Source organism: Alexandromys fortis, unplaced genomic scaffold (assembly GCF_014885135.2).
Source record: "Alexandromys fortis isolate MF-2015 unplaced genomic scaffold, M_Fortis_MF-2015_v1.1 scaffold_51, whole genome shotgun sequence".
In the NCBI taxonomy this organism is placed as follows: domain Eukaryota; kingdom Metazoa; phylum Chordata; class Mammalia; order Rodentia; family Cricetidae; genus Alexandromys; species Alexandromys fortis.
Window position 1 is genome coordinate 3,012,994 of NW_026067925.1, and position 15,311 is coordinate 3,028,304.

General features: G+C 39.3%; 1 protein-coding gene across 2 annotated transcripts in view; it reads left to right on the forward strand.

Moving 5' to 3' along the window:
- Fmn2 (formin 2) overlaps nucleotides 1-10,713 on the forward strand; it is a 265,685-nt gene extending 254,972 nt beyond the window's left edge. For both annotated transcript variants that reach the window (XM_050142986.1, XM_050142987.1), the window contains 2 exons: nucleotides 9,132-9,213; nucleotides 10,687-10,713. In XM_050142986.1, the coding sequence (XP_049998943.1) occupies nucleotides 9,132-9,213; nucleotides 10,687-10,713 (109 nt within the window). The remainder of the gene's footprint in view (nucleotides 1-9,131; nucleotides 9,214-10,686) is intronic.
- Nucleotides 10,714-15,311: the final 4,598 nt, after the last annotated feature.

Genomic DNA, 15,311 nt, shown 5'->3' on the forward strand with positions numbered 1-15,311 from the left:
GCAGCAAGTTTACCTGTCAGCAAAACTCAACTTTTCTGGGGGTGTTTTTAATCTCTGCATGTCCAACTTAGCATAAATGTTCATAAGCTTACTATAGAAATATTGTGTTTTATTATTTCATGCTATCTGATCTATCTGGTAGTGTGTTATACCATACACCTGTATGAAATGGAGAAATGTCTCCATTATGTAAGTTATCTGGCCACAAAGTTTTGGGGTAAAGGATTGTAGAATGAATCCTTATTGGACCAAGAGAACTATGCAGGTACTGGCCCCACTGTTCTATATGGAAGCATAGGGATATATCAGTCTCTTAATGAAATTCCTGGTGTGTAAGGTTAACTATGGAGAACCATTCAGATTCTCTCCTGCTCTGATGTGACATCCTCACTTCTGTAATTATGGCAGAGTTTCCTTGCTGCATCTCATTCACTTAGCTTCCTGTTCAGGTCGAGCTTTGTCACCTCATATTGTCCAGCTCTGCCTTTGCTGTCTGTATCCAGGCTTCCGTCATCAAATCGCAGATCTCCACTGTTCTCTACTTCTCAGCATCTCTAAGAGGCCCTGTTTTCAAGCCAGCAGGGCAAACATAAGCTTATTTCCTAAGGAGCACAAGACATAGCTTGGAAGGCAGGGGAGAAATGGGAACTAGAGGATGCTTTTATTCAAATTCCATTTCTATGTATGGTCATTACCCACAGGGGTGTTCCTATGTCTTCTCTCTCCTGAACATCGTATCTCCATCATTCCCTCTTAGTTTAGAATTTGCCAACACACTTTGCTTAGATCTTTCATCGAATGATTGAAGTTGCAAACAAAAACAGAAAATCTCTACCCTGATGGAGTTTCCAATATAGTTAAAGAGAAGTCATTACTGGGTCAAGGAAAAACAGAGTTAGAGGATGCTGGTTTGCTGTAAGGTAGCCAGATGGTGTCTGAGAAGTGGTGTGTAAGCAGGGACTTGAAGGTAATTAGAGAATAAACAAGTTTAAATCTCAAGAAGGAAAATCCCAGACACTGGGAATAGCAAGTGGAGAAACTGAGGAAAAGTATATTGAGAAGTCCAGAGTGGCTGCATCAGAGGCATCCAGGAAGAGAGAACTTGGGGAAGGAATATTGGGATCAAAACAGTATAGTCTAATGCAACAAGTTCAGGCAAGGTTTGAGAAGAGTGGACATACAATATGAGCCTGTGTGATCTTGCTATGCAAACCAGAGAGAGAAGCAGGGAGGCTAACAATTGACCTTTGTACTCAGCATCTACATAGGCAGACTCTGAGAGTGCTAAGGATTGAAGATGACAGAAGCAGAGGAAGTAGAGACAGACCAGAGGCAACAAGTTCAAGGAACTTTTACATGCAAAGGGCCATAGTGAAAGGAAGAGCTGGGTGGCGGAAGGTAGATTGAGTTTTGTTTTCTGAGGTTTTATGAATTTTCAGATGGTGAGATAAAAAACATATTTGAAGCCAGACAGGAATATTCCGGTAAAGGAGAAATTGAGACACTAATTCTCCCATAGTGAGTGTGCTTCCTTCGTTTGTCCCTGCCTCGTATCTCCCGCATCTTAATTAAGCCACTCTTCCTCTTGTGCAATTCCAAGCCATTATGATATAAATAGCTTTGTTGTGCTCTTTTATGAGTTTTACATGGAGGAAGTTGAATAAACTCACTATAATCTAATTCCTGTGTCTAATAGCCCTTGTGTTTCTTCGCATCCCCACCAAGTCCTTCGACAAGTGAGATGCGAATGATTAAATGATTGTACACATCACTCTTGAGAGACAAGTGTCAAAAGGAGCATCACAGAATAAATCCCAAGAGAGTTTAACTTTCTATCTCACTAGCTATGGTCAAACCTTTTCTGGACCACTTTAAAAAAAAAAAACATCAGATTAAGAAAACTATCTTTGAATAGTATGCATGAAGCCTTGAATTCAGCTCCTATCCATATTCTCATGCACACACACACACATCACACATGTATGTTCATTTATGCATAAATGCACACAATTAGAAGTAAAGTAAGCAAATGACCCTTTTATCTCTTTTCACCTGTATATGCCCCACAGAAATACTTCCAGAAAATGCTGGCAATAATAATTTCTGTTAATTTTCATCGTGTTTATAAAAATTCATGGGTCATTTTATGACAAGTCTCATAGAGCCCACCTGGCCAACTGTCACAAGGTAGGGTTGGAGTTAGGAGGCTTCCTCAGAAAATAGGAGACTAGCTTTGGGTGCAGGTAGACAGAGATTGAGGTGCGGCTTCTGTGTGAACCCAGCTCCCTTGTTTTTGGGTCAGGTCTCTGGGCACCTGAAGCACGGTGCCCTACTGAACTCCTTGTCCCTTACTGTGTCACATCCCTGCTACCCAAACTCTGGCTTCCATCAGTACAAGAGTGTATTGAAAACCTGGTTTTCTTCCTCCAGAACTGTCTTGAACTCATTCTTACTGTTTTCTGTACGCACTGGAGGGGCCAATGCAGTCTTTTCTCTGACAAGCTGGAAAACCATCGTCATGCTCTTCAGCAATGGATGCTCATGATCAGTGACTTTGCGATGCTTATGTTATTATTTTCTCAGATCTCCGTGGTTCTGTGTGGGTGAGTTTGAGATCATTTGGGTCACAAAGGAGATTCGACAGAATAAACTTTCTTAAATCACCTTTAATTCCATACGACATCTGATACTTTTCTGTCTCTACCTGGAAAGATCCTAGAAGTCTTAAGCCATTACCACCGACCAACCGTAGTCTAAGATCTCTGCCTCTCACTTACCCCAATTTGTAGGTTGAAAAAATTCATTTGTAGGCAGACCTGATGTTGATTTTCTTTCTTTTCTTCTCTCTCTCTCTCTCTCTCTCTCTCTCTCTCTCTCTCTTTCTTTTTTNTTTTTTTTTTTTTTTTTTTTTTTTTTTTTTTTTTTTTTTTGGTAAAGCATTCTGAAATAGCAGGAATAGCACTTTCATGTGTTTTGGCCTCCTGCTACGTCTAGGTCTGTTTCTTCATAATGGGGATCTTAGACCAGAGAAGTGACTGCCCAGACTCAGTGTCAACCTCTCCCCGTGCCAAACAACCGGGCTCCCAGAGTGAAGGCAGCAGCAACTCAGAAATCGGAGCTGGAGCCAGTGGGATGTGACTGTCTGCCACAGATACTTGCGTAGAGCAAATTATTTATCCTTAGCAGTGGGAAAGTAGCTGCCTTTCCCGTCGGATTGAATGATGACAGTGTATCTGTTCTTGATAACTCTGTGGCCAGAGTGGCGTTTGGTCTAGGCGGTGGATAGAGGTTGTTCCGTCTACAGGCTACAGGGATGTCTGGCTTCTCTTTTCTGTCTGTAGCTGAGTCTCTCCGTCTCCCTGTTCATCTCACATACTGTTTTTAAACTGAACTGCACCGACCGTTTTGTATATATTTGCCTCACAATAAATGGGTCCGGGGCTAGAGAAGGTTCAGGGGTGGGAAATGCATCTTTATTAGAACAGAAATGAAAAACCATTCCCTTTGTTTAGAAAACACTTAATGCAAATGAATCCAGTTTTAGTACAGACACAGCTTAAGAGTTTTCATTTGTATAAAAAAAGTGATGAAGATTTAAAACTGATGTTAACAAATCCTATAAGAACTAAGTCCATATTCTCTTACTTATATCTGTCTTCTTTATGATATTGTAAACCTTAAAGTTGTCCCAGTCTCCTGCTTTCAGATCTTATTTATGTCATAACTTTTAAGCTGGATACACTAAGCCCAAAGGAAGCAGCAGCCACCCACATGCTCTGTGAGAAAAGAAACAAATTCCATTTACATGTGGAGAAAGTTTGTAGCTTCATTTCAGATAATATTCACAATTTTATTTTTGAGAAAATAAACTTTGTATGGGAGTTTTTTAAGGTAAATTCCAGCTACAACTTGGTAATTAATGATCTTTGTATAATGTTCCTTTGTATAATTTCTTTCTGGGTGACCTGGGCAAGCTTGTTTATAGGTTTTGGTTATAGTAGTGGTAGTAGTTTTTATATGACCTCAAAAATCATTGGCTCTGCACCTAGAATAATTTACTCCGCACCTAAACCGCTGTTGCCTCTTTTTTGTCTAGACCCCTGTGTCAGCACAGACTGTCACTAAACATTAATAGTATGGGGTGGGGAGAAGCAGAGACATGCAAGTAGCTGAAGCCTATTAGTCAGCTCTGACTAAATCAGTAAGCTTCCCTTTCCATGAAGAACTGCCTCAACAAAATCAAATTCTGGCCTTCAAACGCATGCGTACATGAACACACAATGCATGAGCATCAGCATTCATACATGCGCATGGCCACACAAGCACATACATATACCACAAATACACATGCATGCAGACACAAACTTGAATGTGGGAGACAGAGATGAGGAGGAGCTCAGAAGGCTTCCTGTAGGTCCAGGAATAACATTCTTTTACATGGTGCTAAACTCAGACGCATGATTATAATCGGTATTGCCATTTGAACTAGCTTAGCTATCTGGCTGTCTCTGCTAAAGAGGATAGACATAGTAAAGCCCGAGGCAGGCTTTCTGGCTCTAGTGAGGAGAGTTTGGAGTTGCTATCTTGGGAAGAAACAGAAAATATGCAATTTATACACAGTTAGGCACAGTAGAGAAATCCTGAGTACCTTGTATATCTTAGGAGGGCTCTGGAGAATGGCTCTCTATTGGGCCATCACAGCAGTGATGTGGCTAGTGCTGAATGTTGGATGCCACCAGGTATAGCTCGCTCAGTCTCACTCTGTCTCTTGTCCATCTGTCTTTGCCTCTGTCTCTGTGTGTGTTCCCTTTCTCTCCTTATCTCTTCAGCTTTCAGCAACCAAAAAAAAAAAAAAAAAAAAGCAGAACTCATTTTACTCATTGGTCACCACCTACTCTTTGCCAAACATGATTCCGTATGTCTTTTGATCACCAGCTGTAATCAACTATTCTCTTAAAAGATAGAGATCACCCCCTTCTGTGGCAACTTCTGGCTCTCCCATTAAGGAATAAGTATGGAGTTTGAGCATTTATGCAGAGATGCATAGTTTCCTTTGTTTCTGAAGCTTCATGGACAGCGGTTACAGGAAAATATTAACATTAAATTTTACAGCCATTATCTACCATCTAATATCCCTTCTTCCTCTTAAAAGATAATGCCCCATTTCCTGTTTTCTGGTGTCTGCTTCTTCTACTATTTTTTGCTTTTTTCTGAAATCACTAAAAATGATGAATGAAGACTTTCTTTTTATTATCCTGTGATTAGATCTACATGCATTTTCTTTCTACTGTCTGCATTGATGATGGAATGTCACGACGGTTAAAATTAGCCTGTCACTTGTGGGTTCCATCCTAACATCCTTACCTCCCTTTTTAGTTCATTAAGAGAGTGAAATCTCAATTAACAAATGTCCTGGCGGTTCATGTTCCCATTTCTGTGACTGTAACCATGTTTAAAAGAGCAGATGTTCATTAATAGTGCATAGAGCTGTCTGTGCTTCTCCATAATATTCATAGATTCTTCAAAACTGTTATCCCATTTCAACAAAGAGGTAGCTAAAGGTTGAACTCCATTGTAGACTGTTTGGAAGCAGTGGACCACTGCCCTCCCCCAACCAGTGTTTCCTCTCGACATACCTTCTCTGTTTTTAGTGACTGCCTTCTGTAAACGAAATGCTGTCTCTTCTTTTATTTTGTTCCCCCTTCCCAATTAGTACAGTGTTGAAGTTGGTGTTTTTAATGTATTGCTTGAAATGTTTCTTCTTAGCATCTTTTTTTCCTAATCACTTTGGAAATGTTTGGCTTCACTGAGTGAGGGGAGAGAGCCAGGGAGAGGGAGGAGATGAAAGGCCCCCAGCAATTACTCCCTAGACCTAAAATGACAGGTAACAAAATCTGCCATGATAGCTGAGCTGGGAAGATGCTGACTAGAGAGCTGGCTTGGGCTGTTCCTCACCAGCTTTTCCTTTCCCGTCTTTATTTCTGTCTCACTTTCTTTGCTTTGCTTTTTCTCTTTTGTTTTCTCTCCTGTCTTGCATTTCTTTGTTTTTAATTTCTTAGAAGACAGCTGTCATGTGTCACAAGTTGACTAAATAAATATGCAGGCTAGAATGACCCTGGACTTTTGATCCTTCTGCCTTTATCTCCCGAATGCTGAGATTATAGGTGTGCACCACTGTGCCTGGTAAGGATCAGACCCTGTGCTTGGTGCATGCCAGGCAAGCACACTACCAACTCAGGCACATCCAATTCATCCTTCCTTGGCTTCTTCCTTTCCTCCTTTCTTGGGTTCTTCCTCTCTTCCTTCATTCCTTCCTGCCTTCCTTTCTTTCTTTATCCTTTTCTTTTTTCTTTATTTCAAATCCTGGCAGTAAACCTGAACTCCAGGGCCACATTCCTTTTTCCAGTCTCAAGTGGAACAGGAAAGTCTTGGTATGGGAGTTATATTGAAATGCGGTTGGCGCTCAGAAGGAGCAGCAGTTCCTCGGAATGGAGCGGAGCATGTTCAGTGGTGCTCTGTTGGAGGAGAGGGCTGAGAAGGCATTGCCGTCCTGTGAAGAGAGGCTAGGCATAGGTTTCAGACCCTAGTTAGAGAGTACTGTTTCTCACAGGGGTACTCATTGGCTGCCTGTGGTTTATTTCCCCAGATGTTGTCTTTGGACCAGAGGGACTTAGTCCAAAAATTATAGGTGGACCTGGGGACTTGCATTAAAGCAGATTCTCCATGGAACAAGTACAAAGTAGAACAGCAGTCTATTTATTCTGGTGCTCAGTTCTCCAGCTCCCTAATTTTCTACGTACACGTTTCTCACGATGCCTAAGAGGAAATGACTGATGCACAGGCACTAAGGCATAGCTCAGAAAGCACTTGGGGCATTTGCCTTGTAGGACCCTGTGGCAGGAGAAGAACAAAACCTCTTTTTTTTTTTTTTTGGAAGTGCAGCATGGTATTTCTTGGCTCTTTCTCCACCATTGTATGTGTGACTTTATATATCATATTTATTTTCTTCCAACCTCAGTAACAGTTTCTCTTTCTAAAAATATGGACAAGTGAGCTTTCTTGGTTGTTTGAAAATCAGATTCAACCACCAAGATGCTCCTGGGTGTTTTTTTTTTTTTTTATAAACCCTGAATACTAATTGCAGAAGCCCCCTCTGGGATTTTTATACAGACACAGGGAGCCACCCGTAGCGTACCCTGTCATTGCTTGCTTCTGCTCCTGGATGCCTCTGGCCTAGAGATGTAGAGCTGAATTGTCCATGTAAACCCGAGCTGTACCAAGACCTGACCTGGAGTTTCTGTTCCACTAATGATTGTCAAATGAATAAATGAGCTGGAAGATCCCGTGACGCCACCTTGACGCACGCTCTCTCCAGTCTTCATGGGTCCTACCGTAAGGAATGACTGGACTTTCTTTCATGTAAAATTAAATATGTTTGTATTAAAATCAGCTTCCTGTGATCCTAACCAAGATATGCCCCGAGACTGCTGCAAATAGAGCAGAGCGAGCACCAGGATGCTTTGGGGATCTAAATACTCGTGAAGTACATTTTTTTTTCATGTTATGAAATGTTTTAAAGAACTCCAAGCAAATTTAAAAGAGGATCTACTGGATTTTGACTAAGTGCTAAAAAAAAAAAAAAAAAAAAGGAGAAGAAAAAAAAGTTCCCTTAATTCCCTATCCAAATACTTCAAGCTTAAATTTACTGGCAGCTATTTCAGAGGAAGATGGTGACTCTGAAATCCTTAGTTTGTTATAGAGAGAATGTTTTTGTCTTCAGATGTTTAGGGAGGGATTAAAGGGAATTTATGGCTTGGTAGGGAAGTAATAAACGTGGTAACAATGCAGTGTCTAAACTGTCCCCAGTTTCTGGAATTACTGTCTACCCAACCAGCCGCATTTGTATCCGAAAGGAATTACTTTTACAAAAGGCTTGAGAGGCCTGCCTGGATCAGTGGGTCATTCTATCATTTAAGGAAGGTTGAATCAATTACACAGGAAATAAATTCTGTCATTGGAACGTTTGCCACAGGGCCCAAGAAACATTTTCAAGATTTGTTTCAAGAAATTTAATCAACATAAGGTATATTTCCTTAAGATCAAACGACGGCCTGTTCAGTTTCTCCTGACATACTTGATGTTTTAGTTAATTTTATTCTTAAGGAAAAAAAAATCACAGGAGTAAGAAATAAATGACTCTGATAGATCATGTTATTTCTTGTTGTGCCCCTTTTCTATTAATGGGGTTCTACCTTCCGGTTTATGGTGATTCTTTTAGTGAAAGCAGCCACGATTTTTTTAATAATATATTGCAATTTATAAAGAAATGATTTAGCAAAACAGTCTTTAGCACTGGAAGAAACTTTTCTGTAATCACCTGTAATACTTTGGTGACCGTGTCCTTTTGTTATTTAAGAGGGTCTCTAGATTATAGGTGATAGGACAACGGCAGTGTTCCATAGCAAGGTCGATTAATACAAATTTCATCTCTAAACAGTGCCGCCTTGCCTTCTAGGTAGTGCTTCTCAAGGCCACAGTGCATTTTTAAGAAATCATAAATATGTTAACAATGTTACTTAGAATGGCTGTGCATCCCTGTAATCCCAGCACTTAGGAGGTTGCAGCAACCTAAGTTCCATGTCAGACCCTATCTCGTAAAACAATGAGAGGGTCGAACACCGTGCAGTTTTTTTATTGTTGTTGCATCAATTAAATGATAATTGCTTCCATGCTTGATGAAGTTAAATTATTGAAACTGCCCAGAAGTTTATTCCAAATGTCTTTTATATGTAGGTGAGTTTGGTAGAAAGAAAATGAACCTGTCATCTTAAATCTTCATGTAAATAGTTGCATGATCATTTTTAATTATGCAAATGTCTCTGAGTTATACAGTAATTGATCCCTTTTGTATTTATGTCACATATCCCATCTTAGGATGCTCAGCCCCACATGAGTGATCTGCTCTACCTCTAACAGTTTCTATTTTAAAATTAAATCTGAGGAGGCATTCCTGTGTGTGTTTTACAATAATCCAATTCTTTAATGAGTTGAAGCTTGCCCCTTGTTATAAAGTAAGTTTCTGTGGTCATTGTGGACTCCCGTTTAAATAAACTCTCTTCTTTCCCACTTAGAGTTAAAGAAGCTGAGGAAGTGTGTAGGCAGAAGAAAGGAAAAGCACTCTACAAAGTAAAACCGAGACACGACTCTGGGATTGTAAGTATTGACTATTCTTGTTTTTGGCTTGTGATGTCATTGCTATTGAACCCTGTCTTTACAATATACACAAATTTATACAATAATATCTCAGTCATTTTATCCTATGTTTGGATAAATAATGAGCTTTTAATTCCAACAGTCTCTTTTCTTAATGTCTTTAATCAGACCTTTGTAGTTGAGTTAGTCTCAAAGTTGGATATTTGAAATTTGATAATTAAGATAAATGTAAGTATGAACATATATGAGGCCTTTTGTTCACTGCTGGGGCAGGAGATAGCCTGTACTTTTTCATAGCACATGAGTCACAGACTATCTATGCACTTTAACCCTGAGTGACTAATATGAGATTTGCTGCATAAAGCTCAATAGGAAATGATATATACTCTCAAGAAGGCTGTTTGGAGTCTATGGTCCAGAGACTTTTCTAGAAGGTTAAGCTAAGATTCTTCTCTGGCCAAGTCCTCCATTACAAGCAAACACCAAGTTGTGTATCCTCTGAGAGAAATGTTGGGTACAGTGGCAAATTCTCCCTTCTGATACTGTTTTGAAGGATTTGAAGGTGTCCTACAACCCCTGTTGGCAGGGTAAGTAAATAATGTCAGTTTAAATAAAAATTTAGGGCATCAAATAAAATCATTTTGACATTTATTTTTAGTTATTTATGGTATTGATGGCATTTAATTATTATGGTTTTAATGGGTATGTGTGTGTGAATGCAAGACCCTGAGGCAGTGAGAGAAGGACTTTAGAGCCTCTAGACCTGGAGTATCATAACTGTGAGCCACTTGACAACAGTTCTGGGAACTGAACTCTGGGCCTCTACAAAAGCAGTGAAGGTCTTAACTGCTGATCTATCTCTCCAGCCCAAATCAAAACATTTTGAATTAGATTAATATAACATAGTCTAAATGGAATGGACAGTCAAGATGACTCAAACTGCCTAGGATAAAATAGCCCTCTTTGGAAAAGAGTTCTAGCTTCAGATAAAATTTATTTTTCTGTCAGTTTTTCTGTATCAAAATTAGTCTTATCTAGTGATAAAATTGTCTTTGATGTTTTCTGACCAAAGCTCAGTACATCTATACAGAATAAGAGGAATGGTTATTAGCTAACCCTGGTCATGCTGTAGATGGAAGAGAACTGAAACCTGTCAACCATGAACCAATCCACTGATTCTTCTTCCGTATTCATGCCTTTGCATGTAGGATCTGGAATGACAGGGTTGGGCCAACCCCACTTCACATACATTACAAGTTAAACTTTAAAGACTTATTTTCTTTAAAGCATTTGGTAATTTGTTTCGATGAAAACTATTTTAAGATGGAACAGATGTAATGTGTGTAGTTTCTTGAATTAATTGATCTTTCACCTTTATCCAGAGAATGTAATCAAAATAAAAACCTTGTTTGGGCTTCTCTAAACTCCTTTCTTTTTCTATTTTTTAACCCTACCTGGTATATTTGTTTTCAGAAAGCAAAGATAAGCATGAAAACCTGAGCTGTGAACAGCAGAACAAAGCAAGTCATCGAAACGACGTCCACAGCATCCACGTGACCTGAGCAGGAAATGAAGCTACACCATCCTGATCACTTCTCCATGGAGACTCTTGCATAATCTTCCATGTTTTCTAGAAAGTTTACTGATTGTTGAATCTTTCTATATGTTTCTTTAAAATTGCAAAAACAGTAGACCTGTGGAGAATTGGAACCCTTTTCCTTTTGTAAACGTTCTGGTGTTATCCCAAGAGACCGAAACAGCACGTCTAAGAAGCACTAACTCTGAACACACTAAACCTTAACCTATGGTTCCCTTTTGTGAGGTTCTCTCCCTTGTCACAACAAAAGCATCTTCCCTTCTACTGACAACCAGAACTCCATGTCTTGTGATTAGACTTGTGGGTGAATGTTATTCCTACTGAAGTCTTGTATCTACTTCACTTCTCCTTACACAGTTTCTATTTTGAGAAGTAAGTAGTATCTGTGTGTCATGACCAACGCTGTCCCCACTCTGAAGTTGCTCTCTGTGTCCCTTAAGACCCTCTGAAAAACTGGTCTGCAGCAGAGGTAAATGAAATCAAAAGACATTCCTTTGTATCTTACACTATGATACTTCACACATACATACACACACACACACACATGCACACACACATACACATACACACACAAGAACTTTAAGTAAGTGAAGCTCATGAAATTGTAAGATTTATTTTTTGATAACTATCATAAATAATAGATGAATAAGATCTATCTGGATCTTGTTAAGTGAAATGCCTGCCTGAGTATTTTGACATGATTGCTGTGACCGTGTGTTACAGCCAGTGATTTACAGCTGGGAGGTAAGGATGCATTCATCCTGCATCCAAAGGGTTCCAGGGAAGGATTCTACTCACTCTGCTGTCAGGGACAACAGGGGAGTTTCCCATCCTTTCTGGGCATATTTTGAAGTAAACTCATAATACATTAAGGGTTTTGTATAACAGTGATAGTTGTTCTTTTCAATTGCTGCTAATAATATTGGTTGAAAATTATGGATGTAGAAAGGGGGAAAATTTATTGCTACTGCAAACCAGTTATGAACAGCAACTTAAAGAGATAAATAAAGTTCTAAATCATAGCTATACTTGTATTTATGTAAAGTACGACCTCTTTCCTTTTACTTTGTATTTGAAGTGCAGAAAAGCAGTAGTGTTTTATTTTCTTCTGTTGTTGTTTTGTAATTCTCCTATCCCTCAGTCCTTCCCATGTGTATATTACCACTCTTCTATGAAGTCATAGGGCATTTAACAAAGATCGCTATGTGCAATACTGTATTTTAGTGTTTCTATTTCAATTTTTTAGAATGTTAATTTATATGAAAATAAAATAAATAATAGAATATTTCTGCGTCACTTGTGTGCATATCCTGTATGTCTACTTGGAAAATGGGGATCATGGTAAACTTTTTTAGGGAACGTGTGGGAAATAAGTTAGTCTAAGCATTCACCTATGCAAAAAGCATGAACATCCTTCATTGTGGGATTCTGAAACTTAAGTCTATCATGAGAAAGTGAGAAATATTGATAAAATGTTGACTCTTTAACCCAGTTGTTTTATTTCCTGAGCTCCAGCAAGTAGTCTAGTGTTTTAGTATCTGAAGCCTCTAGCTTCAGAAACAGGAGGCATTCTTTCTATCTCACTGTCCCTTGAGTCTCTCATTGACTCAACTGCCAACACTACTAATAGTGCCTGGTTTGAAGATGTAGCCATTTTTCTCCCTCCTTTCCAGGGTTCTTTGTTCAAAAACTGGTGGGAATTACCTTGATAGCTGTATTAGTTAATTTTTTCACTTTGCCTTGATATAAATACCCAAGAAAAGCAACTTATAGAGTGTTGATTTGGCTCACAGATCAAGGGGATATGGTCACGGGTAGCATAATAAGGCAACTGGTCACATTGCTTCTACATTCGTGAATGAAAAGGAAAGAAGATAGTGGCTTGCTTGGAGCTCATTTTCTTCTTCTTATTCAGTCTAGAACTTCAGCCAGTGGGTGTTGCCCATATTGAGGGTGGCTGTTCTCATCCCAGTTAACCCAGTCTAAAAGCTCCCTAACAAGCATGCTCAGAGATTTGTCGAAGTGATCTTAAAACCTGCCAAGTTTGCAATCAATGTTAATATCACAATATCTATTAGTTGCTGTCATAATGATTTGCTTGATGCCAGTTATTGCCTATACATCAAACCCTTTTTTGTTCAAAACTAGTCATATACATCAAAGTAAGTCATCTCACATTATCCAAAATCTTGACTGTGGCTGACAGAGCATCAGGCACCTGTTTCTGCCTTGGGTTGCAACTCTCTGCTCTGAGCATTTGAATTCCAGCCTTCAGTCAGACTAAGCTTCCTTTAGTCCCTTCATGCAGTGTTCTTTCTCACCTCCTGTTGTATACTTATGTTCTTTAAATTCAAATATTGGAATCTTAATACCCAAATCGTCAATTTCAGGGGAGCCTAAGGGGTGTGTGTGGGTTATAAGGGAATTAATGTCATTACTGAGGAAGTGGATTCTCACTGGGGAGAAAAACACCCTATTTCATACTCTGTTACCATGCAAGGCATTCTGCAATGGTCAGATGAAGCAGGCAGACCCTCACCAGAGGCACTCCATTGATCCTGGAAGGCTCTAGAGCTCCAGTGATACAAATTTCTACTTTATATATTACATAGTCTATGGTATTATGTTATAGCAGCAGAAAATGAACTAACCCATCCACTGTAAATCTTTCTCCATGTTTTCCTTCACCTTGAGACATTATCCTATTATTTATCCTAGTATTTCTCTAACTCACTAGTAATCATATATGAACTTAATAGCCACTTGGTAGAGGACATCCCTTACCACTGGTCTCTCTGGCTTCTAGAATGTTACACATGTTAATAAATATTTATTAAATAAAGTAAGAGTGTTAACTATGCCACAAACTTTGGGATACAAACAAATTGAGGACTGAAACAAGTCTACTGTGGAGGGCAGAGACTGAGGGTTATATTAGTGCATATTATATTAGTCAGGGTTCTCTAGAGAAACATAACTTATAGAATTAATATTCTATGTCAGGATTCCCTGACACTGATGATTTGAATATTAAGATTCCAATATCTGAACTTTGGGTCTTCAGATCATAGGAAGTAAGAAAGAGCACTGCAGGAATTATAGAATAAATATAATGATCATTTATTCTATAAATAGCCCGGCTAGTCCGACAACGGCTGCCTACCAATGGGAGATCCAAGAATTCAGTAGTTGTTCAGTCCATGAGGCTGTATGTTTGAGCTGGCCTTCAGCATATGTCAAAGATAGGGTCTAATGCCAGTGAAGGTGTGGCCTTGCAAGTGAGAGGAGAGCAATCAGGCAAAGGAAGAGTTACAGCTTCCTTCTTCCACATCCATTATATAGGCTGCCATCAGAAGGTGTAGCCCATACTAAAAGTGGATCATCCCACCTCAAAAGATCCGGACTATAGGTATGTCTTCCCACATCAAAAAAAATGCCATTTAAAGTGGGTCTTTCCACTTCAAATGATTTAATTAAGAAAAAATCCTACACAGGTGTACCCAGCCACTTGGATTTCACTTAATGCCAAGATGTATTCAAGCTGAAAACAAAGAATAGCTATGATATGTCCCCACCTTGTCAACTTGACACAATCATATCTCCTTATGCTAGGCTTCATTTTAAAGTGAAAACAATAGTAAGGTCATGATTACACCTAACATGATGTAATAACTATCTCTTGAACAACCACAAATTCAATATAAATTTTAGAATCGGTGACAATACAGAAAGGAGAGGCCCAAAGCCGATTCCTAAAAATTAAGGCAGTAAAATAGGTGCAAATATGGAATTTTCTATAGTTGAAGAAAACACAATGCTGTTTTGAATCTCTAAATACTTCTAAAAAGATCAAGTGTGTTTAGAAAAGTATAGACATAGATGGTGGAGGAGAGGGAACAGGGCAGCCAGGGCTGGAGCATGAAGAGATGAATCTCTGTAAAGGGTACCAGAAAAAGTCATGTCACATTGGGGCAGTAGGACCAAGCCAATGCCCAGGACCACTGATGCAGACTTCTCTGTAAATAGCTATCCTGAATGCCCTAGGATATTGTCGATATCACATGTTTGATGGCCAGAGAAAGCAGACCAAAATGGGCAATATCAACAACAAAATATCTTCAGTGTTGCCACTACAAAGAAACTCAGTGGTACTAAGAGAGGCTATCTATCGATCAGAATGACTTGACGTGATATCAATAACTACACATAAAAAAGGAGAGGAAACAGTATCATCAGACAATCCACACCCCCTAAGCACACAAGGGAAGTACCTGCCAAAGAAATAGAGCAGCAGTGATATTCAGTGCCCATGAAGAAATTGGAAGTAGCTAATCATTAGAATATAAAAGAAAAAGTTCCATGAGCTTAATGGATTCTAGAAGGACATGAGCAAAGTGACAACTGCTGAGCAGGACAGTAGTGCTTAGTGATCACTGGGATTGTGACTCACACAAAGAAAATGCTGGTGATGTCCAAGAGACATCAGAAGATACATGGGAGA